The 27,365-nt window shown below is 51.2% G+C and overlaps 1 protein-coding gene across 4 annotated transcripts in view; it reads right to left on the bottom strand.

The window, feature by feature from the left end:
* Synpo (synaptopodin) overlaps positions 1-26,189 on the bottom strand; it is a 38,064-nt gene extending 11,875 nt beyond the window's left edge. The window contains exon 1 of one of the 4 annotated variants that reach the window (XM_042692204.1): positions 25,787-26,189. In XM_042692204.1, the coding sequence (XP_042548138.1) occupies positions 25,787-26,189 (403 nt within the window). The other 3 variants (XM_042692207.1, XM_042692208.1, XM_042692206.1) reach the window with 3 other exon arrangements.
* Between the last annotated feature and the right edge of the window lie 1,176 nt (positions 26,190-27,365).

Here is a 27,365-nt window from a genome sequence, read left to right as displayed (position 1 = left end):
CACCACTTCAGGCTTTTTCCCCCCCTGCTTATGTGGTGCTGAGGAATCGAACCCAGGGCATCATGCATGCAAGGCAAGCACTCTACCACTGAGCCACCTTCCCAGCACAAGCTTCCACTTCTTGATGTGATTCTACTCTGAGTGTCACACAGAACGAGTCTCCCCTTCTAGTCTTACAACTCTGCCAAGATTCCCAGATAGAAATCACATCCAGGAGAATAACCAAGTCCCAACAATGTTTCAGATGGGAGGACACAATTGGGTCAATTGTAGCTAACATTCAGTGGGTACTTGGTGCACACCTATACTTACACTTTACACTTATTGCTTAATCCCACAACTCCATAAAGGCACAAAAGTATTAGTGATGAGAAAATCAAGGACCAGAGAGGGAAGGTGGGCTCCCAACACCACAGAGCTTCAAGGGAGTGAGGGAAGCAAGAATCATACCTGGCTCCTCGGCCCTGCAGAGGGCGCCAGGCTCCTGGCTGGCGGGTTCCCATAGCCTGAGGCTCATGGAAAAATCCTTATAGTGTTTGAATCTTCCAGAACTCTAAACTCTCTGTGTGTTGCCACTTTTCTCCTTGCGTTCCTGCCTCAGTCTCATCCCCATGTTGACTGAAAGGCCATGGGTTCAGAAAACCCTCAAATGCCACTGTGAAGGGCCCTTACAGAAAAGCCAGCCTGGGGCTCAGAGAGGAAAGGTCAGGGGAGCGGCCAGGACCTAGGTCTGCTGACCGCCAGCCTGGCTCCACTCCAGCCAGGATGGCGTGGACAATGCTCCCGCCTCCCTGAACTTGGAGCGGCCCCCTCCCCAGTTCTGCCTTGGGAATATTAGGACAGAAGAGGGTAGGGGTGAGTTCTCCTCCCCCATTCCAGCCTGTGGTGACGCCACAGGAAAGGAATTTGGCAGGAGTTTTGGACCAGACCCAGGCAACAGTTCCGATGGGTTCTGCCACCCTGCGCAAACAAATCTGGGGGAAGGGAGGCTAAGGCCTGCCAGAGGCACCCCAGCATCCCGTCACAGGCCCCAGAGGGCAGCCCCATTGAACATTCCCCAGATCCAGGTGCTGACATCTCAGACAAGGGCTGCTGCTGTGAAACTGCTTCTTGGTGCCTAAGAGCCACAGGGACAGGTGGGTCTCAAGCCCTCCATGTGCTGGCTGTGGCCTGCACCTGTGCAGATCAGGACACACCCCCCCCCCACCCACCAATGTCTAGCTAAACCTTTGCAGAGCCAGGGTGATGCCAGCCCTTTAGAGACTCACCCTGGATATTTGATCCGGAGCCCTGAAGACAGGCCTCCACTAGAAGGAGGAGGGGAGAGTAAACACAAGGAAAAACTCACTGCCTGGGGTAAGGATACTTGAGTGGTGCAGGGCAGAGGATGGGTGGGGAGAGAGTGTGGACAGCTGTGCCTAAGGGAGGGCTGCAAAAGCTGCTGCCCTGCCAGGTGCTCACACACATAGCCTAGGTGCTGAGCTGTGCATGGTATGCTCAGAACCTTGCTCACCCTCCTTCCCTCCCCGCTCCCCTGAGAACACCATGAATTCTCTTGTTTCCTAGATGAAACCCAGGCTCAGACATACCTCTGTCTGTAAGGAGAAGGGCTGGGATTCAAAATTTCTAGACTAGGGATCCTGAGGGTAGGATATCAAGAGACTCCAGAGTTCCCAGATGATGGCTCTCCTTCCTCAGCCCATGACAGTTCCCTCAGCTGCCTCCAACAACTCATGCTTGCTCTCCTTTCCTCCTCTCAGATCAAGAGCTGATGAACTCATTCTTACTAAGGTTGAAATGGCTAATAGGGCATGAAAGACCAGTGGAGTAAAAAGATGATGAAATTGGGGGTTAGGAGATCCTCTGTTCTCATTTTCCCTCCCCTAGGGCAAGGACAGCCCTCTTCCCCATCCCTACCACCCTTGTAGGCAACTGCCTCTTCTGCCCATGAAGAGGCAGGTCTGCATCAAGAGCCCCAAAGAAGGAGGTGGGTCTGGGGAATGGAGGCAGCAGAAGGTCGGGACAGGGTGAATGCAAGGAAATGCTTCTTCACAGGGCTGCCGTCAATGGGCAAGTCCTGGTGGAGTGGGGAGCCAGAGACAGCCCGTTGTGGATGGCCAGAGTCCTGGCAACAGGATGGATCAACAGCCTGGGTAAACTGCCCCCCTGGTGGGCAGGAAGGAACCAAGGCCTGGCCTCTGCACAACCTCTGGCCTTGCTGGGACTGGAAGATGGGAAACCTGAGTAATGGCCTGGCTACCTTGACAGCCCTGCTTGCATCACACACACACACACACACACACACACACACACACACACACACACACACACAGCCCTGGGGAGTCCGGTGGGCACAGCCTGAGTGTCTGAGGCGCACAGACTACAGCATCTTCTCTCTGCAGAACAATCCACGCAGAGGTGGGAAGTCAGGGACTAGGGGTACACGAGGGTGGGGAACCCCAGGTCAAGCTCTAGCCTACCACTAACAGAAGTCACCATCTGCCTTTCCCTTTAATGCCCACAGGAAAGACTCTGCAGAAAGGGGATCCGAAGTGCCCCGAGTCCCTCCAGCCCCCCAAACCCCGCAGACACCTTACTCACTCCACTCGCCGTGTCTCCCTGCAGCCCACCCGGCTGCTCCCACCGCCAGCTGAGGCTTCAGCCTCAGCTCCCAGAGCCTCAGGAGAAAAGCAGCCAAGTGCCTGGCTGACAACGGAGGAAAGTCCCACCTCGACAGCGAGCGCTCGGAGCTGGATATGACTTCTCTCCTCCACAGATGACTCAGCCGAGCTCTTTATCAGGAAAACCGATTTTGCAACAGCTTTTTAAATGGCCTCTCCACCCCCAGTCTCTCCCCCGCCAATCAACCCACCCCACGCAGCCAGATCCACCAGCCTCCCTCCCAGTTCCACTCCTGTTTCTCTGCTGCTCAAGATTCTGGACCTAAGGATGGAGTAGAGTTCGCCTCATTCTAGCACTCAGAGCCTCCAACATCTGGACCCACCCGAGGCTCCACAAGCCCCTGTGATCCTGGCAGTGCTGGAGAAGTTCAGTGATCCACGGTCCAGTGGTCTACTGTTTGCTGCCTGGTGAGTTCCAGCCTGGAGCCTGGTTTATCTGTGCAGACCTCTCCACCAAGCGTCTCTGTGTCTATTCTTTCTGCATTTCTCATCCCCTAACTTCCCACCTAGCTTGAATGATATACTCTCCTCCAAAAAGCTGTCCAAAAAGCTGTGGGATATGGGACTGCACACCTGGCATCCTAGCTACTTGGGATTACAGAAGTAGGAGTCCAATGCTGGCCTGGGAAAAGTTGTTAAGATTCTATCTGGAAAAATAAAACAAAAAGCACTGGGGAATGTGCCTCAAGTGGGTGACTACCTAACAAGTGTGAGACCATGAGTTTAAACCCCAGTATCCCCTCCTGCCCATCCCCAAATAAAAAAGAAACCTGCCTTGGACCACCAGTGTTCTATCTGCATCACTCAATACAGTATTCATTCTAATAAAAGTGACCCTTCAGGAAGGGCTTAGCACATGTCAGCTGACCACACGAGGAGGCCAGCTGCCCACCCATCTCCACACTAGAGAGGAAACTGGCTCAGAGTTGCAAAGAGACAAGGTCACACAGCCAATCGGAGGCAGAGATGGGATTCATATCTAGTATGGCCCAGATGGACTCAGGGCCTGCCCCATGACCCTGCTGCCGACCCCCAATGTGTTACTTCATGGGAATCAGGGTCTAGATCTTCTATAAGCCACTCCCCCATAGCAAGAGCCTTGACAGCAGGGCTGTTTAGTGACGTCTCCCTCCGCACGTCCTCCAGGAATCTGACAATAGCCAGTGGCTTGGGCATACCGGATGTTGCAATAAAGAGCTCATACATCTTTCTTCTAATCTCCCAGAAAATCACAGAGGAAGTTCTCTGATGGCCATTTTAGAGAGGGGAAAATGAGCCATGACAACAGCTTTCATCCCAGGTCCCAAAGTTGGTAAAGAGCAGAGAAAGATGGAGTGAGGCAGTCTCACAGATACCAAACCTGGAGTACTTTTCCTTCTAGAAGGCTCCACTCACTTTTCACCCCTACCATTCTAGATCCAACCCAACTGTCATCTCTTCCAGGAAGCCCTCATAAATTTATCCAAGGGTGAGGGAGGGAGCGGGGGGAGGATGGGAAGGGATGGGAAGGGGAAACAAAGGAGGAGGCTACAATGCTTGATAAGAAATGTACTCATTATCTTGCCCATGTAATTGTAACCCCTCTGTACAGTATTTTCACAATAAAAAAAAAAAGAAACTAATCCAGACTCCTTGATCAGTGCTCCTCTCTGGCTCCACCTGGCCCAGAGGCCTCAGGATGGAGTGGGTCTCAAAAGAGCTAGCAATGAAGGCCAGGTCTGGTCAAACTTCTGAATTCCCCATACTGGCAGAAGATTGTGTTGGGTAAGGCAGAGGTGGGGCAAAGAGGGAAGTAACATAGGGCTTTGACTGGCAGCTATCTGTGCAGGCCATCACCATGTTTCCCACTGCTCCCTGGCCAGGACTCGATTAGGAGTCCTAGCCAGAACTCTGCAACCAAAGCATCCCTCCTGCCTGTTCACTAGTAGATCTCCCATCAATAGATTCTATATCAGAAATTTCGAGCGTGGTTCCCAGAGGAAGTGGGAGATTGAGGAGGGAACAGCAAGTCTGTGGGTGGAGAGGGAGATGAAACTTAACAGAGAGGTAGAATGTTCTGTGAAGTGTCATTCATGGCACTTAGAAGCTGAAAGAGAAATAAATGACGATGAAGCAATCAGGAAGGCTTCCTGGAGAGGATGGTCTTTGCCCTAGGTCATGAAAGGTAGAAATGAGGAGGCATTCCAAGGAATGAGGACAGCTCACAAATGCTCCAAGGCATGGGGTAATCCTGTTCCATTCCCCTAGCCTAACCTCACCGCCCTAGGAGAGATGAAAGAAACCTCTGACAGGAATACACCCATGGGGCTCATGCAGAAGCCCCATGGGGGAGCCAGGCTCGGTTCCCCAAGTGCACAGACTTCACAAGGTTCACGGTCAAGGAACCAGGCTGTGCCCTGCACCGCAGGCTCTGCCCTAGGGCTCTGGCTGGTTACATGAAATGGCCACTGCCCTGGTCCCGTGGCCAGCCAGGAGGCCCCTCCTGCCCCTCTGCCTTTCCTGCCATCTGTCTACTGCTTCTTTCATAAAGAAGAAGCTGCTGTCTGGTGGCCAGCCCCGTGGTAAATTCCCTGCATTCTTTCCCCACAGAAAAATAAATAACCCAGGAGGAAAAAAATGCAAGAGGAATGATAATGATGTCCCGGGCAGGCTGCAGCCCTTCCTGCAACCACCACCATCACCAGCAGGTCTGTGAGCTGCTGCTGCTCCTCCCAGGGGCACGGGAGACCCTCTAGGGCTTCAAGGGTTAACTGACAGAGAAGGTGCTGGAATCTCCCTGTAGTGGCTGCAGCAAGCAGTCACTATGGCAAATTTGTCAGAGGTTTTCATGTTCACATTGGGCTAGCTCAGTAGAGGAGGTTCAAAGTTCTCCTATTATTATTGTTATTGTTATTATTATTACTAGTGTTTAAACTCAGGGCCTCACAATTGTTAACAGAGGCTCTATCACTTGAGCCATGCCTGTAAGCCCAGTTTTGCTTTATTTTTCTGGCAGGGTCTCTTGTTTTTGCCTGAATCAGCCTCTGTGATGGCAGTAACTGACCTGACAGATGCATTTGACCACGCCTGGCGTATTTGTTGAGATGAGGGTCTCACCAACTTCCTGCCTGGGCTGGCTGGCCTTGAAACTGTCTTCTTGGTCTCTGCCTCCTGAGTATCTGGGTGAAAAGGTGTGAGCCACCAATACAGCCCAGTATTATCATTTTTAAAAAATATTTTGATCCTCCAAGGTGGGACATAGGAGTGCCCTTACCTCCATTTTACAGGTGAGGAAACTGAGGCCCAGAAAGAAATGGGCTTGACCAAGATATTTGGTCAGTCAATAGCCTGCAAGTTTCTAGCATCTGCCTCCTACTCTCATATCCACTTCTCCTCCTGCTCCAACCCCCTACTCCACACCCCTCCCCCCTCCCCCATCCTGAAGCTCTTTTCCTTCCCAAACCCACCTGGACATCCTGCTCTCTGCCTGTCTCCCCCAAGGAGGGCATCCATCCACCCTTTTAGTGAATCACTTCCTCTCTCTGAGTTTCAGCTTCCTTGTCAGTAAAATAGGTGTCTGTTGAGCGAGCAGGCTACAGAATGAGTATAAAGTATGAAACACTGTGCACACTTTAGCCGTGTGTGTCTGCGTATGTGTGTGCATCGGTACTGGGGCTTGAACTCAGGGCTACATGCTCTCACTTGGGCTTTTTGGTCAAGGCCACTTGAGCCACATCTCCACTTCTGGCTTTTTTCTGGTTAAGTGGAGATAAGCCTTTCAAATTTGTCTGCAAGGGCTGGCTCCAAACTGCAATCCTCAGCTCTCAGCCTCCTGAATAGCTAAGATTACAGGCATGAGCCACAAGGGCTAGGATACTTCAGTCTTGACTCTGATTTATAAGACAGAATCCCTGTGTCTCTTTCCTTCTCTTCCTCTCTTCACCAGTATTTCCTGTGCCTCAAACTTCTGTCAACCATCAAGCACACTCCAACTCCATTCCCCTCTCTATCTGCATAGCATATCCAGTCTGCACTGGAACCCCCATCCTCAACCTCTAGTCCATGTGTTGTTACAGAGTTTGACCCAAACCCCTAGAGGCACAGCCCAGATTCAAGACTTAGGGAGGGAAGGAAGGAGCATCCTACTGGCTGTGAAGCCCAGAGAGCATCAAGGCTGAAGGGTGCTGGAGGGTGTCTACTTTCTGCATTGCCATTCTGCAATCACCAGGTAGGGCTGGCCCCACCAACAGGAGGAGTCTCCTGCCAGAGGGGAAGCTGAACCTACTAGCCCTGGCCTCCCCATTTCCCTTAAACCACAACACTGCCAGGGGTGGGGCCTGGGGAGCTCCAGCAGAGGGAGGCAGAGGAAGGGAGAGAGGAAGAGTGGGAGAACACTTATGTGTCCATGTGCCTATGTGAAAATGGAATCAGGTGACTTGAAGGGATGCGTGGAGTTGGGAGAGATGGGGGAGAAGGATGGACAAGGTGATGTTGATTGAGATATATTCAATAATTGAATTGAAACCCCATTGTACAACTCCTTGAAGATAATAATTAAAAAATAAAGGTAATAAAAAATTTTTGGAAAAAAGATTGAACATCAGGACGTTTGGCTCTAATGTGACTGGCATTGGGCTGAGCGTCTTTGGACTTGTTTGTCCATCTGCTTAGAGGTGGATGGGGCTGATGTATGCACCCCGAAGAGGGTGCCCTCCCGTCTCCAGTGGTGGCAAAGAATCTCAGGGTCCCCAGATGGCTAACATCTCAGTGGTTATGTAAGTTCCCAGTGTGGAACCTGTGGTCTGGTATATGATTGCTGAGGGAGAGGCTAACGTGGATATTTCAGTAACAAAATTACACAATTTAGAGAAAATAATTATAGGTGGTGCACAGGCTCATCCATTCAGCCAGTGTTTATTGCATGCCAACTAAGGGGCTGTGGCATCCGTGGAGATAAACAGATAAAAATCTCTGCTTGCATTCTAGCCAGAACAAGATAACACACAAGAAAACAGATAGTAAATGCTATACAGAAAAATCAAGTGGGGATAGGAGACATAAAATGAATACACAGGGTGGAGAGTGGTTTACAGAAGCAACTCTGATCACTAAGTTGTCCTCACTGGAAGGTACATCAAAGGGAAGAAATGAAGAAGCACAGGAAGTGAGGCCTTGGTTTTTAGCAGCTAGTGCTAAGGTCCTGAGGAAACCTACAACTGGCAGGAGTTAGGGTTGGGCCCGTAATTTGAAGGTGGGTCATGGATAAGGAAAGTCAGTTCTCTAATTGCCTTTCTCCTTCTGCTGTTTGGGAGCCTAGGGATCCTCCTTCATTGCAACCATTCTCTCTCAGTGTGTCACTCTCTATCTCTCTATTTATATCTGTCTCTGTCTCTGTCTTTCTTTCTTTCCTTCTTTCTCTTTCTCTCTTTCTCTCTCATACACATACACATAGACACACACACACATAGACACACACACACACACACACACACACACACACACACACACACACACGCTGGAGACCTCAGCCCACAGCAACACAGCACATCTCTGCACAGACACCCACACAGACAGGCATTGCCTACTTCCAACCTGCACAGCACGCAGCAGAGCATGCCAGTCTCATGTCCTCTGGGCACAGGACATATGCAGGAGTATGTGCCCACAGAACACGGGCAGTTGTGCCTACAGAGGCACAGGGTTGCTCCTGTAAGAGGGTGCCCGTCTTCCTCCTGCCAACATGCTGTCTTCAGGTAACAGAGTTAGGGCACATGCTACTGCAAGATGGGAAGTGCCCACGTGTTCAACTTCGTGTCTCCGTGTCTCTATACTTCCATCATGGTCTCCCTTTCCCAGGGGCTCACTGAAGCCCACCACCTATGCTTAACTGCCCCAGGGGAGCATGCCACCATGGAAAACATCCTCTTTCTTCTCCCTCAGCAATTAAATGGCCTAGGCCATGTAAAGTATCCAGCACAGCACCAAGCACATTAGCAGTAGCAGCACTCACCATCACTGACCACCAATCATTGTGGACTCCTCTAACTAAGCCACAACCAGGGCTCCAGCTCTGACGTGGAGTCTCAGTCAGGGCCCTTCCCTTCTCTTGCCCAGATCAGGATCTGCAGGTCAGAATGTATCAGGGAATATGTGCATCATACAAATCTTTGGGCTCCACCCACACTTGCAAGGACCATAGGATGTGCATAGGCTTTCTGGGGGTTCTCATGCACAGCCAGTAAGGGACATACTGGCAATCAGTGGGTTTTTAAAAATTTTTTCAATGCAGAGATTTCAACTCAGGGCCTCATATTTACCCTGCTTGTTCCCTCTGCTGCCACTCTACCGCTTGAGCCATTCCTCTAGCCTGGCATTTTTTTGCTGGTTATTTTGGAGTTGGAGCCTCAAGGTATTTTCTGCTCAAGATGGTTGAACAGTAATCTCCAGATCTCAGCCTTCTGAGTAGCTAGGATGACAGGTGTGAGCTCCTGGTGCCCAGCACAACTTACAGTTTTATAAGTAAGTTCACAGTTACTGAACACACAGAGAAGTGCCTGGAATGTGGTCTGGCAAATGGTTAGTTAGACTACAACTAAGTTTTAGCTACAAGGCCACACCTCATGCAATAAGCTTTTTTATATACATAATTACTTCTGGTAATTACATACCCTTAGACTACATACAACACTTTCATAGTTTTCCTAGCACTGGGTGTATGTGTGTGTGGTCACACACATGCTGGTACTAGGACTTAAACTCAGGGCCTGGTATAGTCCCTTAGCATTTTTGCTCAAGGCTGTCACTCTATTGCGTGAGCCACACTCCACTTTTGGCTTTTCGATGGTTAATTGGAGTTAAGAGTCTCATGGACTTGCCTGCATAGTTTGAATTCAAACTGTGATCCTCAGATCTCAGCTTCCTGAGCTAAGATTATGATATAAATCACTATCACCTGGCAGTTTTCCAAGCATTTTTCATCCATCAGAAATAAGGGTAGAGTGAGATTATTATGCCATTTTACACATTAGGAGTCAAGGCAGAGGAATCCCCAGAGACCTGCCCAGGGTCTCCTAGAGTACCGGCCTTTGGCTCCCAGCTGTGTACCTTGTCCACTCACCTCACCAAATGTTTTACTTCCAACCCACAGGGCAAGTCACGAGCACTTGACACATGCGACTTTAGCGGTAACTCAGGCTTCACTGTAAAATGGGACAACCTCAGAGGTGGCATTGCTCAAGAGGTACAACGCCTGCCTAGCAAGCACACAATCCTCAGTTCAAACTCTGGCACCCAGCTGATTTTCCTGCCAGAACAAGGTCCCTCTCCTTCCTGGGCAGGGAGTACAGGGGGTGCCCGAGACTAGTGCCTCATGCTACCATTTCAATCTAAAATGATTGTTTTAGTCTAGCTAATCTGAGTTCAACCTGGTCACACGCTATGGCTACCCCGACCAGGTCACAGTCAAGACATACCGTCACTGAGCCTGAGTTTTTCTGTAAAAGGGTTTCCCAACTCCTGCCCTGCTGAGTGGCGGTGTAGATCCGTTCACAGGGCACAGTTCCCAGCACAGATGCTGGGTGCCCGCAAGACACGCTGTCACTTTGGCTAGCGTGCGACCTTCAAGAAGACAGAATCTCATTCTTCAATGCACAAAGACTTACTCCATGGGCTATGTGCTCCATAAATCCGTGTTGAATGACTGAAGACACGAAGTAATGTCACCCAAGCAGCATTCTCCTAGTCCTGGCTGCCTACTCAGTCACTCTTTCAAGACGCATTCCCCAGCTTGAAGCCTGGTGCCCTCAGCAGGGGTGGCAGGGCCAGAGGGACAGGCTGTGCATTCTGGGACGTCGCCTTCTAGTCCATGCGTAGTAGATGCTCCTGCCATGGCAGCATCAGAGGCCACACCGGAAGGGCCGTGTCTCCAGAGCCCTGAATGTACTCTTGTTGACTCAGAGGCCTAAATAATGCATGTTCTAGTATGTTCTCGCCTCACCATCCTGACCTGCTAAGAATAGCCCCAGCTACTCTTTCAGGGATGCCAAAGGAAAGAGGGCAGGACATCTAGTGGAGACAGCAGGAAAGTTGGGCTGTATGTAGCCTGTCAGGTACTCTCCCCACAGACCCAAATTTCCAAACTCCTAAGACAGGGGACTCTGGAGGGCAAAGCAGAAGGGGTACCTGGCCAGGACTTCAATGAGGTGAAGGTAAGGACTGAAGATGAGACTCCCTTCTTACCAACCTATGTCTATACTGATGTCTGTACTGATGCCTATGCCTCTAGCTCACCCTTTCTCACATATAAGATGAATAAATGAGAGAAAATAGGACTCTTCTTTTATGTCTTATACGTAAAGCTTTGGGGAGGTTTTAAATTATTTTCTTAGGTTTAAAAATGGCTGACCTAGTTGGTGGGATGAGGTGGCTCACACCTGTACTCCTAGCTAGCTCCAGAGACAGAGACAGAATTGTGATTTGGAGCCAGCCCAGGCAAAAAGTTAAGAAAACTCTATCTCAAAAGAACAAGCCAGGCATAGTCATGTGTACCTGTAATTCCAGCTCTTCAGAAAATGTAGGTAGAAGAATAGAAGTCGGGGCTGGGAAGGTGGCTCAGTGGTGGAGCGCTTGCCTCGCATGCATGAGGCCCTGGGTTCGATTCCTCAGCACCACATAAGCAAAAAGGAAAAAAAATCCAGAAGTGGCGCTGTGGCTCAAGTGGTAGAGCGCTAGCCTTGAGCTGAAGAGCTGAGGGACAGCGCCCAAGCCCAGAGTTCAGGCCCCCAACTGGAACCAAAAAAAAAAAAAATAGATGTCTGAGGCCAGCCCGGGCAAAAGCTCAAGACCCTATCAAAACCAAACTAAAACATAAAAGGCTGGGAGCATGGTTCAAGTGGTATAATGTTTGAATTTAAATTCAAACACCAGGACTGGGAAAGAAAAGTGGGGAGGGGGGGGGAGCTGACCCAGAACAGTGTTTCTCATACATCACAGTATACAGGAATGACTTGGGGAAGTGATTAATACATATCCAGAGATGGGAGTATGGGCAGGCCCCGAGATTCTGCATTTCCAACAAATTTCCTGTGCAGGTGATGCCGGCACTGAGTCCATGGGCCACACTTTGAGTTCTATGATACAGATGAGGAAAGTGACGCCAAAGGAAAGGTCTGAGCCAAGAGCATGCAAGAGCGCTATAGGGACTGTCATCCACAGCTCTGGCCTCAGGGTCTTTGAGGGACTGCAGCCACCGCCCCAGCAACATGCCCTGCTTACAGGGCATGACGCACGATACATCAGATGGCCACTGACGTGCACATGGGATGATGGGCAGAGGAAGAGAGGGCCCCGTGCTCAGCACACATTCATCCAAGAAGAGGCTGGAATGTGGAGGCCCACTGGCAGCATGGTCCACCCAGCAGTCAGGGGAGAAGAGAAGAAAGGAGGCAACAGAAGCCTCCAGACCAGCACCAGGGGAGTTCCTTTACTCCAGTATGTGCTGCAAAGCTCTTTGGGGCTCCAGGCCCTGAATGACTAGCCCACTGCTCCATGCTGTTGTATCTCTAAAGCTGCCTGACACTCCACCACATTGGCCCTCCTCATATGTTCAGACAAGATGTCTAAGACTTTCTCTCCTCAGGGCATTTGCACTGGCTACTTCTTTTGCCTTGAGCCCTTTTCTTCCCTATTCCTCAACTGAGTCTTTTCTTTTCTTTTTTGTCAGGTTGAACTCAGGACCTGGGTGCTGTCCCTGAGCTTTTCTGCTCAAAGCTAGTGCTCTACTACTTTGAGCCACAGCTCCACTCCAGTTTTCTGGTGGTTAGTTGGAGATAAGAGTCTTACAAACAAGTATGGCTTTGAATCGAGCTCTTCAGATCTCTCAGCCTCTTGAGTAGCTAGGATTATAGGCCTGAGCCACTGGCACCCAGCAACTGACTCTCTTCAATCACACTTCTTATCCTTTGAATGGGCTTATAGATCTCAAGTTGGTGAGGGAATGGCCCAAGTGGTAGAGTGCCAATCTTGAGTGAAAAAGCCAGGCAAAAGCCCAAGGCCCTGAGTTCAAATCCCAGTATTGTCCCAAATAAATGAATATTCCTCAAGGAGTCATCTCTATTCTCAGAGGTTACATTCCTCAGCTCTAGCACCTTCAGACCTTTCCCCAAACTCATTAGGTTTTTAATTACATGGGTGTTTTCTTTCATGTCAATCCTGTCTGCCCCCACAGGACAGGGCCTTGGCCTTGTCCCTACTTCTGTGTCTACTATGCTTTTAGCTGACAGAGAGAAAGAGCAAAGGAATAAAACATTGCTCACATTCCTACTGCAGAGCTTCCACCTCCACCACCCTGGGCAACCTCATTCAACCCCAAGAAGTTGTAAGATTGGGATTTTTCAAGATGATCTGGGTCCCTTCTCTGCTCTGTTCCTCCTTGGTGGCCTTCGTGGGTCAGGCCGCCTCTCTGAGCGGGGTCTGGAAAAGGCTTTGAAAACTGTAAAGAGCTTTCATTAATACCATTATTCTATCCATGCTTGAGGCCCAGAAAGGCCCAGCACAGCCAATGCATGGTGATGCCATACACTGCCTTTCTGGCACAGTTCAAAGCCAAAAGCTGAGCTTCAGGCCCACCCAAGCTCAATGAAAGTACCATCTGCCTGGAGGCTGGGCTGGGGAGGTGGAGGAGGCAGAGGAGAAGGGGGGGTGGGAGCAGTGACTCAGGCCCAGAGCCAGCATGGGTGGGCGGGGTCCCCAGCAGGAGACCCAAGTGGGGCCTGGCATTTTGGCACAAGGGATCCAGCTGGCTCAGGCTGGGTGGCAGCTTTCTTGCTCCCCATGCGCGTGACAGTCTATTTTTTAATCAGGTCCCTCCCCCCCTCCCCCCCCCCAACTCCATGTGTCCTGACAAAGAGCCTTATATCCACATCCTGAGGTCCTGGCTGAGATCACGGCCACCTTGGAGATCCATGGCAGGATTCTTTAAGTTCCCTCCTTCCACAGGGCCCACACATGCCAAGCAGCCCAGAAGGCAGTACAGGAAGCCCAATGATGAAGGGCTCCCTCCTCCTGTCTGTGTGACTTGGGACAGGTCTCTGAGAGATCTTTGGCCTCCATTTCCCCTAACTGGACAATGACAGGGGGGTACAGCAGACTGCCTGGCATAGTATAATTCAGGCACTTGGCATCCACTCAAGCTCTACGTCAACAATATTCACTCAGAGAGGCCTGCCAGAGCCTCCCCTGCCCATGGTACCCACAGGGCACACTTAATCCTCCCTGGCCCGGGGAACCAGAGAAGGGAAGAAAAAAGACTGAGCCACTTGCAACTCTAGGCTCAGAGTCCTAGGCCTCAGGTCATGTGAAGTTCAGATAATGAGAGCCCCCCAAAAAACAGTGTGTTCTTGGGCAGGTGGTGAGGTCTCTCTGAGTCTCTGGCACTGCATCTAAAGCAGAAGAGAGTGTCATGCAGAAGTATGCAGTGCTTTGGGCCAGACTGCCTGGACTCACCTTTGGGTACTAACTACGTGGCCTTGGAAGCTCACTGAAATCCACTTCTTTGTGCCCAGCTTCCCATCTGTAAAATGGCAACAATAATAGTAGGACTTAAAAAAAAAAGAAAAAGTAAATAATAAAAAACAAAAGAGGACTTAACCTCATAGAACTGTCCACATAAAAAAAGCCTAGAACAACCATGGAACATAGTAACAAGAAACTGTCTTTCAAAACCTGCTTTAGGGGGCTGGGAAGGTGACTCAGTTGTAGAGCACTTGCCTTGCATGCCTGAAGCCCTGGGTTCGATTCCTCGGCACCACATAAGCAAAAAGAAAAAAGCTGGAAGTGGCGCTGTGGCTTAAGTGGTAGAGCGCTAGCCTTGAGCTGAAGAGCTGAGGGACAGTGCCCAGGCCCAGAGTTCAGGCCCCACGATGGACCCAAAAAACAAAACACAACAACAACAACAACAAAAACCTGCTTTAGCCACTAAACATGCAGACTCTAAGAGATTTTAGATTCAAAGGTCTCAGGGTCAAGCCACCATGCTACCCCACAGGGTCACTCAGTGGCCCCTTCCTTGACCTTTGACTCACCAGAGATGCAAGTATTTTGGGGGTCTACTGAGCTCTTTCATACCCATCATCCCCTGGGATTTCCTGCCCTCTTGACCAGACAAACACCAAAAAGTAATTCCAGGGGAGATATGAGGAGTCTTGAGCCAGAGGACGTCTCCTAAGAGCTTCCTATTCTATCCGAGATCAAACAGCAATACTATGAATAACCACTAGCTCATTTCATTTTCATAACAACAGTAGAAGAGCCCATTATTGCCTGTATTTTATGGATGAAGAGAGAAAAGCCCAGAGATACTACACAATGTGTTAAGATCTTTCAGCCAGCCAGGTGTAGGACGCAGGGGTCCAACCATAGCATCTGTATGGGAGCTGCTCTAGAAGTAAGTGACAGCAGTCACCTACTCTGCCTGCAACCCATCCCCACCCCCGAGAGGCTGGGCAGGGTCAGCACAGTCCATGGCCGCCAGCCTTACCAAGTGGAAAGATAAAGCCAGGATGGTGGAATGTCTGGCAGCAGCTAGTCAGTAAAGACCTCATTCCAGAGAGAGGGCTTTGTATAAGCCTCTGGAATTACAGGGCCTGGGGGCTGTTCCCATGTGGACTCCTCTGACCAGCCGCACTGTGTAGTGATTGAGACCAGTATCCAAGGACCTTTCACAAAGGGCTCTGTCCGCACACACTGGCCTCGTGTGCAGAATCTCGCCACAGGCAAGCTCAGTGCGCGCTCTCTCTCTCTCCATTTGCTATCCCTTGCAATACTCCTCCTCCTATGAAACCCTCTCATTCATTCCTCTGGGCACCGTTCCAATCATGCATGCCTCCTCCAGGAAGCCCTGACCGTACTTTAGATACATTCAGACCTCCAATCTGAGAGATTTTCTCTAGCCACTAACTCAGAGTAACCCCTCTTGTAGCTCTCCATCTTGACAGTGACGTTTTGGGTGTTGTTTTTACCTCTTATCTCACTGGTTTATTTGCGTTTTTTTCTTCTTGTTTTATCTCTTCAATTAAAATGCAGTCTCCTGGAGGGCAGGGACCTTGTCTGTCTCAATCACTACTGTAAACCCAGTTCCTAAGCACCCATCCTACCCCACAGCTAATCAGGGACACTGAAGTCCCAAGAAGGCAATCCCATCACCTAAGATCTCGTAACAAATAAGCAGGTGGCAGAGGTCAGCCAGGCTCTAGCCCAAGGCACTTGGCCCGATATCACATCACTACTGACCCTCCACTGGCCCACCTTGACCCTGCCTCCCATTACATCAGGCCAGAGCCTGCAGGTCCTGACCATCAGTGCCCTCCACTTCCCCAGGGGCCCACAGGGCCCAGTCTGAGCCTATTTCCTCTGTCCCTCCCTTCCTGGCATCAGTGGCTCCAATTAGCTCATGTCTGGAAGCCTTGGAGCTGCCCTGAAGGAAAAGGTGCCTCTCAGGCCAGTTCCCAGGGCTCGGGGTGTTCAGCCTTGCAGAAGTATTGTCCTGATCAAGGGGAGGCAGTGGGCCAACACCTCTCCAGCCCACTTCCTGGAACTGTGAGGGGGCTGAAGGACACCTGTCACCCCTGGAGATCTGTGACTGAAGCCTCTCCTGTACGTCATTCCTCCTCCACATGCTCCAGAGCCTCTAGAGCCCCTCTCGCTTATCAAGATGCTGTGTGCTCTGTCCATGGGGAGGGCGCTGCTGGCTTCTGCCCATAGGTTTGCCATCCCAGGCAAACTTTTTCTCCTCCTTGACCTCAGTCTCCCCAACTCAAAACTGAGGTTAGACAAAATGCTGACTGAAGATGCTACACTGCAAGGTTGATCTTTTCTGTTTCCACAGCAAGGGTGGAGTATAAAAGGGGAACAGCAGGGCAAGAGTTGGAGGCTCTCTTTTAACCATGGAAGTGCTGTGTTCTGACCTATGGCCTGGAAAGTGGGAGAGGCCTAAAAAGATGGGAGTTGCAAGCCAGGACAGTATAGCAGCAAATGATTTGCCTGGAAGTTCTTCTGAATTCCATCCTGTTGTACAGACAGAGGAACCAAGGACCAGAGGGGACGAGGAACTCCCCTTAGAGCTCATATGGAGACAGAGGCAAGGGAAGCCCCTACCAGCAAACAGGGGTTCACATCCAACCACTTGAGAAAACATGGTAAGTAGAGAGGGAGCATCTTGTTAGTTTCCCAACAACACAGGATGGAGGCCAGGCCCTGGGGTGGTGACAAGACCGGCAGGTAGCAGCTAGGCCTCCAGTCTGTGGCCCCACCTCATCCTCTGACTCTTGGTCAGTGTCCAGTCCTGAGTCATGCTCCAAAGCACCAGGGGTGGGGCACCTTCAGACTGCCTAGGACCACCTCAGGCATCGCTGGTCCAGGGCGAGGCCTCCTAGGAGCCCACCCTGTCAATTCTTTCAGGCAGGAAGGGGCTGTGCCTAGATCACCAGCGAGGAGGCGTTTATTCCAGCCACCTGCTACTCTGGATAGGGTGGGAAGGGACGAGGACACTCCCCGCTTCCCATTTAGCTTCAGTCCCTTAAGGCACAAGGAAGGGGATCTCTGTCCCCATTCAGAATAAGCCTATAACTTAAAGTGGAAAGGAGAAGGAAACCCTTTCCCAGATTCCTCACGGAGATGTTCCAAGGCCGGGGATGGAGCCCCTCACCCCTGCCCCACGGTGTAGTGGCTAGAAAGGGGCCCCGCCCTCCATCCCACCTTGACAGCCCCCTTTTTCTCCCAGCAAACGTCTCAGTTAATAGGGGAGCTGTAAGAGTGTGGTGTGGAAGGTTTGGGTGTCCCCCTCTCCCCGAAGGCATTCAGGAAGGGCCCTGATTCCCCCGTGCGCTGAGGCTGGAAGCCGGACCCTGAGCCCCACCCGCGGGAGGTCGGGCCGCCCCGGCTGCCCCATCCCAGGCGCCGGGGTTGGGCCACCGCGGGCACAGCCGCACCCGCCGGCTCTGGGATGGGGCCCCCGGACTTCCCAGGAGGCGGCCGGGCGGCCCAGGCCCCGACCTGTGGCTGCTTTGCCCCCCCCCCGTCCCCCCACCCCCCCCGACCCTCTAGCGGAGCGGGGCGTGAGGGCCGGAGCCCGGCGCTGCCCCGGGAGCACCGTCCCCTGGCCGGGGCGCACTCTCACTTCTGAGCTGCTGGGAGACCCAAGATCGCTCCGGCCTCCGCTGTACAGATGGGGACACTGAGGCCCAAAGTGCAGAGACGACGTGGCCGAGGTCACCGGAGTGCAGGGCGCGGAGCCACGTGCGTCCTGTCTCCCAGGCGGAGCCGGCAGGTGTGCAGCTGGGGAGGGCGAGGCTCGCGGCGCCCGCCCCGCGTCCAGCGGCGCCCTCCACTCACCTCCGGCCGCCGCGCGGCCCCGGAGCTCCGGGGGCCGCCGCCTCCGCACACCTGGCCGCGTCTGCAGGGGCGCCCGCCCCGAGATCCCGGCCCCGCGGGCCCGCGCCCGGAGCCCCCTCCGCGCCGCCGCCGCCGCCGCCTCCCGGAGGGCTGCGGGGGATCCACAGCCGGCGAGGCGGGAGCGGGGCGCGGGGCGGGGCCGCCGCCCTCCGGCCGCGGCTCCCCGGGCCCTAGCGCCGCCCTCCCCGCCCCGCCCCGCCCCGCCCCGCCCCGGGCGCTCGGCCTCCCCGCCCCGGGCCGGCTCCCCGACGCCGCTGCGCACCTCTGTATCTGCCCTCTGTCTCTACGTTCTTGGCTTTTCTTTCTCACCCGGCTTTCGTGGATCTCCCTTTTCTCCGCCTTTCCAGTCCTACCCCATCTCGACTCCATTCTTGCGATCCGATCTCCCGAGTATCACCTCTATCCTCCCCCAGTAGCGCACCCTGCCCGCCGACTCTTCGTCTGAGCCCGGAGCCAGCCGGGGCCCCAGGAGGAGTCGTTACTTCCACCACCCACCCCAGCCTGGCGCGCCCCGTGACCTACCCCGGGGGCGGCCGGGGCGGCCGGGGCTCGGCTTCCCCTCCGGGGGACCCCCGCTCCCGGTCGGGGCGGTTGCAGGTCCGTGTCCCGGCACCCCTCCCTCCCGCGGGGAGCGCTCTCGAGGCTCGGAAACCAGGCCGGTGACCACAGCCCCGCACGCGGGAAGCAGGACCACACTCAGAAAAATACCGGCCTGGCTTTCCTTGGAGTTTCCCGGGGATTTTCACCCCTCAAGCCTGGGTGGTTCCACTTTCATGGAGTTTAGCGGTATCCTCCTGTCCCACTGGAGTGAAGACCTAACTCTGGGTGTCACCTGCGCCCCCGCCCCCGTGGGTGGGCCCCCTCCGGACACTCCCGCCTCTCTGTCTGGATTCCTGGACTTAAGGGCACTCCCCGACCTGGGGCCACTCCTGTCTATGGGGCTGTGCTGGGAGGGGTCCTGGAGCCAGACACGGGGCAGGAGATCGCTTACTCTGCGTTCAAGTGCTGGGGAAGTAGCTGCAGCCCAGCCTATGGGAAATCAGGAAGCTGTGTGGGTGCCAGGGGGAGAGAGGCTGGGCTGACTGCGTAGGTGGGTATGAAAGAGACAGAGACGGGGAAAGGAGAGAACATGATTGGGTCTGCGCGTAGGAGTGTGGAGGTGGGCGTTCAAGAGAGGACGTGCCTGGGGGTGGAGGCAGGTGTGCAGAGAAAGAAAACGGAAAGAACATGCTTTTACCCAGCACGCACGGGAGTGGGCTTTGGAAGGATGTGCAGACACTACTACAACTGTGTTCTCAGGTTGGACTATATGCAAGTCTAAAGCATGTCCACATGGGCCAGGGGCCGTAGGAAGGGGGCATACCGGTGTCTACCACTGCATGGGGGGGGGGGGATCTGAGGGCATCATGTATATATATGTTCAGACATGTGAGAATGTTGGCCTGAGAACGTGGTGGTATCATCATGGGTGGAGACGTGTTTATAGATGTCCATTAAGTGTGTGAGGGCCAAAGTTACCTACAAACAGGGAGCGCAGGGAGGTATCCATGTACCTGTGAGCCATGCTCCTCAACATTACTCTCTTTATACAGAGGATTGCTCTGTCTACTGTCTCTCCCGCAATCCTGAGTTGGGGGCCTTGGTAGTGCCCCAGTGACCACCGTCAGGTCTTAACCTGACGTGGCTTCCTCTGTCTAATCAAGATAGCCAAGCTGGGCATCACCGGCTCACCTGTTTTCCTAACTACTCAGGAGGCTGAGATCTGAATATCATCATTCAAAGCCAGTCCCAGCAAGAAAGTCTGTGAGACTCTTACCTCCAATTAAAGAGAGAGAGGAAAAATAAACCAGAAGTGGATGTGTGCTTAAGTGGAAGAGTGCCAATCTTGAGCAAAAAGGTTAAGGGACAGTACCCAGGCCTTGAGTTCAAGCCCCAGTACCGGCACAGAAAAACAACAACAACAACAACTAAAAGGATGTCCAAGGGTGGACTCACAGGATCTAAACCCACATCTTTATCCTCATACCCATTCCCAAGCCTCAAAACAGTATCTACTGGAGTTGGAAAGCTCCCCAAATCCTCTAGATATACCCCATCCAATAAAGAAGGGCTACTGGCAAAGATCCTAGGTTGGACCAGAAATGATTCTAGGTCTTCCTCCTGTTCCACTTGAACAGAGGGAATTGTGGCTTGGCCAAATCTCCTATCTGTTCCCAGAGCCGGAACAACCTTTTTCCAGCCCTAGTGGGTGGAAGAACAGAGCCTGCTGCTGTGTCTCCATGGAGACGAAGTAGCAGAGAGTGTTTAAAAGCATGGGCCTAGACCTCTCAGGGTTCAAATCTCAGATCCTCCACCCACAGCCTGTGAGACTTTGACACTTCACTTAAAGTTCGGTGCCTCAGTTTCCTCATCTGTGAAATAGAGATTAGAAAATTATAAACACATGGTACTGCTGGCCTGTAATTCCAACTACATAGGAGGAGAAGAAAGATGATTGGAGGTCAATCTAAGCCGAAGTTAGTGAGATACTATCTCAAGAAAAAAATTGATGCTAGGTGCTGGTGACTCACATCTGTATCCTAGCTACTCAGGAGGCTGAGATCTGAGGATTGCAGTTCAAAGCCAGCCTGGACAGGAAAGTCTGTTAGACTCTTATCTCTAATTAATCACAGAAAAAGTTGGAAGTGGCACTGTGGCTCGAGTGGTAGAGCACTAGCATTGAGCAAAAGGAACTCAGGGACAGCATCTAGCCCCAGAGTTCAAGCTCCAGGACTGGGAAATAATTGTGAGCAGTACCAATGACTCATGCCTGAAATCCTAGTTACTCAAAGATCTAAAGATTGCAGTTCAAAGCCAACCTGGAAAGTAAAGTCCATGAGATTCTCCCCAACTAACTACCAAAACACTGAAAATAGAGCTGTGGCTCAAGTGGTAGAGCTTAAGCACAAAATCTAAGGGATCTAGGCACCGGTGGCTCTCGCCTGTAATCCTAGCTACTCAGGAGGCTGAGATCTGAGGATGATGGTTCAAAGCCTGCCCAACACAGGAAAGGTTGTGAGACTCTTATCTCCAATTAACCACCAGAAAATTGGAAGTGGTACTGTGGTAGAGTGCTCACCTTGAGCTGAGGAGTTGAAGAAAGAGCCCAGGCCCGGAGCCCAAGCCCCATCACACACACACACACACACACACACACACACACACACACACACACACACACACACTAAGGGATAGTACCCTGATGCAGAATTCAAGCTCAAGCACTGGAACATACACACACACACACACACACACACACACACACACACACACACACACTAAGGGATAGTACCCTGATGCAGAATTCAAGCTCAAGCACTGGAACATACACACACACACACACACACACACACACACACACACACACACACACGAAGGAAGGGAAGGGGTGGGATCCAATTGGTAGTGAGGAATACCTGTGGTCCTAAGTACTTGGTAGCCTCTGGCTGTCCAATAAAGACTCCCAATTTGTCCTTTCAAAATGTGGCTTCTCTGTTTCTCAAGACTGAGTTCTGTTACAAAAGTCTGAGGCCAGTGCAGAAAAAACTAGCATGAGGACTGAGAATTTGGCTTAGTGATAGACTGCTTGCCTAGCATGAATGAAGCCCTGGGTTCTATTCCTCAGTACCACATAAACAGAAAAAGCTGGAAGTGGCGCTGTGGCTCAAGTGGTAGAGTGCTATTCTTGAGCTGAAGAGCTGAGGGAGAGTGCCCAGGCCCAGAGTTCAGGCCCCATGACCAGACCCTCTGCCCCCAAATAGCGTGAAACCCTAGCTAAAAAACTAAAAGCAAAAAACTAGGGGCATGTCTCCGGTGTTAAGAGTGCTTGCTAACAAAGATGAGACCCTAGATTCAATTTCCATTACAGAAAGAAGAAGAGAAGGAACAAAAAAAAGGAAAGGAAAGGAAAGGAAGGATGGAAGGAAAGAAGGAAGGAAGGAAGGAAAAGAAAGAAGAAAGGAAGATAAAGTTTGCATTTCATAAGGCTCTAAATAGGATTTAAATAAATGAAGTAATCCATACAAAGCATTTAGCAAGATGCCTGGCAGCTTAACAAGCAATGTAGACATTTTCCACCAATTTATTGTGTGACTTTGGACACACTGCTTGCTGTCTTTGGGCTTCAGCCTTCATCTGCACAGTAATCTCAGGGAAGTCTGACAGTTGGCCCTAAGAGGACATCTATAGTATGGGATTCTCTAGTGAGCTGAAAACCAGTTTCTGCTTGGCAGAGGCCTGAGAACCAGCCCTGTAGCACACTCTCCTTCCCACACACCTTCTCCTGAGTTGGCAGCAGCTCGTGGTGAGAAGCTTGAGCTGTGATTGCTACCCACTTCAGCTCTTTACCACCTCTCTCATTCCAGCCTGACAAAGACCCCATGCTGCCCTGCTCTGCTTTAGAAAAATGGTACCAGTAACCATCAACTTGGAATACAAGTCTCCAGAGTGCCCAAGGCAGAGGCTGCCTTGGCCCTTACTTAACACTGCCCCAGAGCAGTCCAAATAATTGAGGAAGGATGGGTGTCATTGTCTGAAGATACTTCTAACCCTCTGGTGGTAATGGGAGGAAGCTTGTAAAGGATGCCTTTATACACTAATAACCTGCCAGTGGCCCCAGGGCTTCTTCTCCCTGATCTCCTGGGAGAAGGGATCTGACACTCTCTGTCCCCTGAAAGGCCATGGTGGCTTTGACCCAAGACCTCCTGAGTTTTGACTCCTTCTAGCCACTCTCTGAGAAATTTTCCCTACTTTTCTATCCTCCTGAGGATATCCTACTTTGTCCCTAGAAATGTTTAAGACAGAACAGAATGACTCAAATTTAATCATGAAAGAGAGAAATAATTCATGCTATTCAAGGCACCACTCAGTGCTGGCAATGACTGTGTGGCCTTGACGGGATGCCATACATCTTGGAGCCAGAGGTGCTCCAGCTGTAAAATGGGGAGAATCATGGCTGCTTGAAAAGATACAGCAAAGCAAAAAAGATAACAAACCACCACATGACCTGGCCCAGTGTGAGATGCCATCAACACATCATAGGTCATTCTCCATCCACAATCTCGCCCATTCCTGTACTCTAACACAGGGTATCCACAGACAACACAATTTCAGAAGAGAATGATAGTTCAGAGCACAAACCTAATATTACAAAATAATAATAATAATTGAGTCATGATTTAGCAACTTGCTAGCTATACACCTTAGGCAAGGGAAGTCACTTATATTCTTAGAGCCCTGATCTTGTCCCAGTAATGCACACAATAATAACACTTTGTCTCCGAGGAAGGGGTGTCCTAAAAGGAAATGGAGTAATACATGAAAGCTCTCGGTACAGTGGGCTCAGCATATAGAACAACTGTGTTGTTGAGCCGATGATAGTAGCTCCCATCACCATTAACATCCCTCACAGAGCTGTCTTAGTTACTGCCAATTTTCCAACAAATGGTCACATCTGAGATCACTGAAAGCTCACAACAGCTCTAAGGGGGAGATAGGGCTCCTGTTTTTATTGTTTTCACAGATTGGGATGGGAAGCTTACCAGGAGAAAGGGACTTGCTAGGCTTTGGCTAATCAGCATTGGATCCAGACTCAGTATCCCTGCCTTTTAGCCTCCAGCTATGGTCTATAAGTGGGAAGGAAAAAGTCCCAGGGATTTTAGGCATGGTGACCCTTGTATTTGAGCTGCTGCTGAGTGAGGACCCCCCTTCGCTGCTTTCCCAGTTCCCTGTGTGACCCAAGTCTGGGCAGGAATTGTATCCGTGGGGGGGTGGGTAAGCGGAGCCTGGAGAGAATTCTTTAGAGAGTAGAGTGGGTGGGGAAGGCTGGTACAGTGCCAGCAGGGGCGTTAGTGACGCCTGTAGAGAAGCGAAGTGTTCCTTCAGTTTCCTGACGCACAAGCCCTCCCAGGACCTTCTCCCACAGGCCTCAAGCCTGTTTGGCAGCAACTCCTGCCCGCACCGAGCATGGCCCGGCTCACGTCCCCCACATCTGGACCCACTTCAACATTTCCATGGCCGGTAGTAGAGGTGATTCAGTGTGGATTTCCCTGCTCCACCCTGCTCTGCAGACTCCAGGGCCTGTGTGCAGGGGAAAATGATCCTCCATCCTCCCTTTCCTCTGTGTCACACACCCAGCGTGTGTGACACGCTGTCACTGTATCCTGCTGCAGCCCAGGTGACATGGCTTCTGCCTTTGTCATCTCTAACAGATGGGAGACCAAAGCCTTTGTGTGGTATGTGGGCCTAGCTCAGTCATTACTATAACCATGGATCTCCGTGATCTCTCACTCTGCGTCTCAGTTTCTTTACCAAGGCCAGCTTAGATCAAAGGCTTCAGTATCTGCCTTATAAGTTCCAAGAAGGCAGTGATCACATCTGTGCTGCATCCCTAAGTGGCTGAGCCAAGAGCAAACCTAGCTACTCAGGAAGCTGAGATCTGGAGGATACTGCTAATCCAGGCAGAAAAGTTTGCAAGTTTCCATTTCTAAAAGAAGCAGTAAAAAGCTGGACTAGAGCTGGGCACTAGTGGCTCACCCCTGTCATCCTAACTTCTTAGGAGGCTGAGATCTAAGGATCGCGGTTCAAAGCCAGCCCAGGCTAGGAGACTCTTATCTCCAATAAACCACCAGAACACCACAAGTGGCACTGTGGCTCAAGAGGTAGAGCGCTTGCCTTGAGCTGAAGAGGTCAGAGACAGTGTCCACACCCAGAATGCAAACCCCACAACTGACCAAAAAAAGCTGGACTTGAGATGTGGTTCAAGTGGTAGAATACCAGCTGAGCAAGCAAGCAGAGCAAGCTTGAAGCACTGAGTTCAAATACCCAAACCAGCAAAAGGTCTTAAGTAGCCAAGTTCACATGGTTAGTGCAATCTGGAGACTTTAGTCTTACCACTAATGATTAAAAGCAGGTGAGAGTGGGAAATGGGCTTTTAAAAAATCAACTGTACATAGTACTGGCTTTCTTTCAATGCTTTTTTATGTTTTTTGTTGGTGGTGGTGGTTTGCTTTTTGTTGGTGGTGGTCGGTCATAGGGCTTGAACTCAGGGTGCTTTCCCTGAGCTTTTTTGCTCCAGGCTAGTGCTCTACCACTTCTAACCACAGCTCCATTTCTAATTTATAAGTGGTTAATTGGAGATAAGAGTCTCATGAATCTTCTACCTGGTCTGGCTTCAAACCTTGAATCTCAGATCTCAGCTTCCTGAGTAGCTAAGATTACAGGTGTGAGAAACCAGCACGCTGGGGCTTGAACCCAAGGCTTCATGCTTTCACTGGCTTTTGGCTCAAGGCTAATAATGTTCTACCACTTGAGCCACACCTATACTTCTAACTTTTTGCTAGTAAGTTGGAGATAAGAGTCTCATGGACTTCTTGCCTAGGTGGACTTTGAACCTTGGTCCTCAGATTTCAGCCTTCTAGGCAACTAGGATTATAGGCATGAGCTACTTGTGCCCAGCCTATATGTCCTTTCACAGAGAAAAAGTCAAAGTTAAATGTGGAACCACCCACGCTGGCATACAATGCTGGTGATGGGGGCATGCTTATGAACTGTGAGGCATACTGGGGAAAAGACACTAAAGAGCCATACTTAAGAACCTGAGGGGTTTTCTGTGACTCTAGAGAGAAGGTATCCAAGCTTACCTGGTTTCTGAGCCACCCTGGGACCAGGGCCAGGGTTGAGGCTGGTTGTTATCACCTGCTGGGCCTTTACTACATCCCAGTCCTGGCTGGCCCTGTCATCATGCTGGGGCAAGCCTGGTGCCTTCCAGGAGCAGCCGGGTGTCGGGATGCTCAGAGCTCTGGGCGGCCTTGACATCCCTTGGATGGTCCTGCAGGCAGCGTTGTCCTGGCTTCTTCTGGCCACTTCTTCTTCCAGGTCCATGACACCCTCTCCCACCTCTCCCTGCAGGCCCTCCTCACTGCTGCTCTCCTCAGCCTCCAGAGCCAAACACCTGTAGCTGCCATCAGGGATTTGGAAGGAGCAAGAGGCAGACTTCCCCGCACTGGGCGCGAGGGGTGGGGGAGCGAAGTGAGGGCCCAGCATGCTGCTGCTCCCCTTGGCAAGGCAGAGGGATTTGTGCCAAGAAGCTGGGCACACTCTGGAAACACACTCTGCTGCCCTTAGGGACCTCCTCTGGCTCTCTGAAGATCCACCTCCCTCCGCTGATTCAGAGTTGAGGTGAGGTGAGGTCCACCGGACGACGGAATCCAAGTGTTTGTAGGGCTGGGTGGAGTGGTGAACCCCACGGCCTCTTCTCCACCTCTAGTGTGTGAGGTCCCTTCACAGGGAATCTGTCTGTACAAAGACAAAAGAAAAAGCACCAGACAACTCACTGAGTGCTCAGGGCTGAACTTCTCTGACCTGCCCATCCTGTGTGGCTCTGAGAGCTCCCTGAGATTTGGAAGGAAATCCCACACTTCCACAGAGAAGTATTTCTCGAGGCTCAGCCACACAATATCCTAAATTGCTTATGCTATTCTTATGCTACCTGACACTTAGTTAATATTGTCCTTCAAGCCACTTTAAATAACTTACTTTTATTACTTGAGACTTACCTTAAGCAATAATTGCAAGAAAACCACAAGGATATTGTGTTCAGTCATTTCCTTCCTAATGCACATTAAGTAAGTATCTATTTAAAAACACTTATGTGGGCACCACCAAGAGTAAATTCTCTCACATTCCACCAAAGGCACAAATACCACAGGAATCACAGGCAGGTGGGGTGGTGAATGACAGACTGGGCTTGGCTCCCCTGAAGAGACTATGAGAGCCCGGGCAGTGGTGTGCTCACCTATGCAGGCTGTGTTAGAATCTCAGTGCTGCCACTGGTGTGGCAATCTCTAAACCCCCACTTCCTCATCTGTAAAACGAGCCCCTCTAATGGGAATCCAAATCACTCAAACCTCCAGAACTTCTTGGAGCACCAACATGATGTGCCCCAAGTCCACATTTCCACCAGACATAGTTAATACACAGACACATTAAAAACATTGGGTAAAATTACATTCTGACTATGTGCATAAGAAAATATATGTATATGCAGACATATAAATTCATTTTGGGTTTAGACTTGGGTCCCATCCCAGAGATATTTTCATTATGTACATGTAAATATTCCAAAGTCTGAAAAACTCTAAAGTCTGAAACACTTCTGATCCATGAATTTCAGATAAGGGATAATCAACTAACAAAGCACTGTATTGAAGATTACATGAG

This window comes from Dipodomys spectabilis, unplaced genomic scaffold (genome assembly GCF_019054845.1).
Source record: "Dipodomys spectabilis isolate Male_0828 unplaced genomic scaffold, ASM1905484v1 ptg000147l, whole genome shotgun sequence".
Taxonomy (NCBI): Eukaryota; Metazoa; Chordata; class Mammalia; order Rodentia; family Heteromyidae; genus Dipodomys; species Dipodomys spectabilis.
Note: the sequence above shows the minus strand (reverse complement) of the source record. Positions and strands in the feature narration are given on the sequence as shown.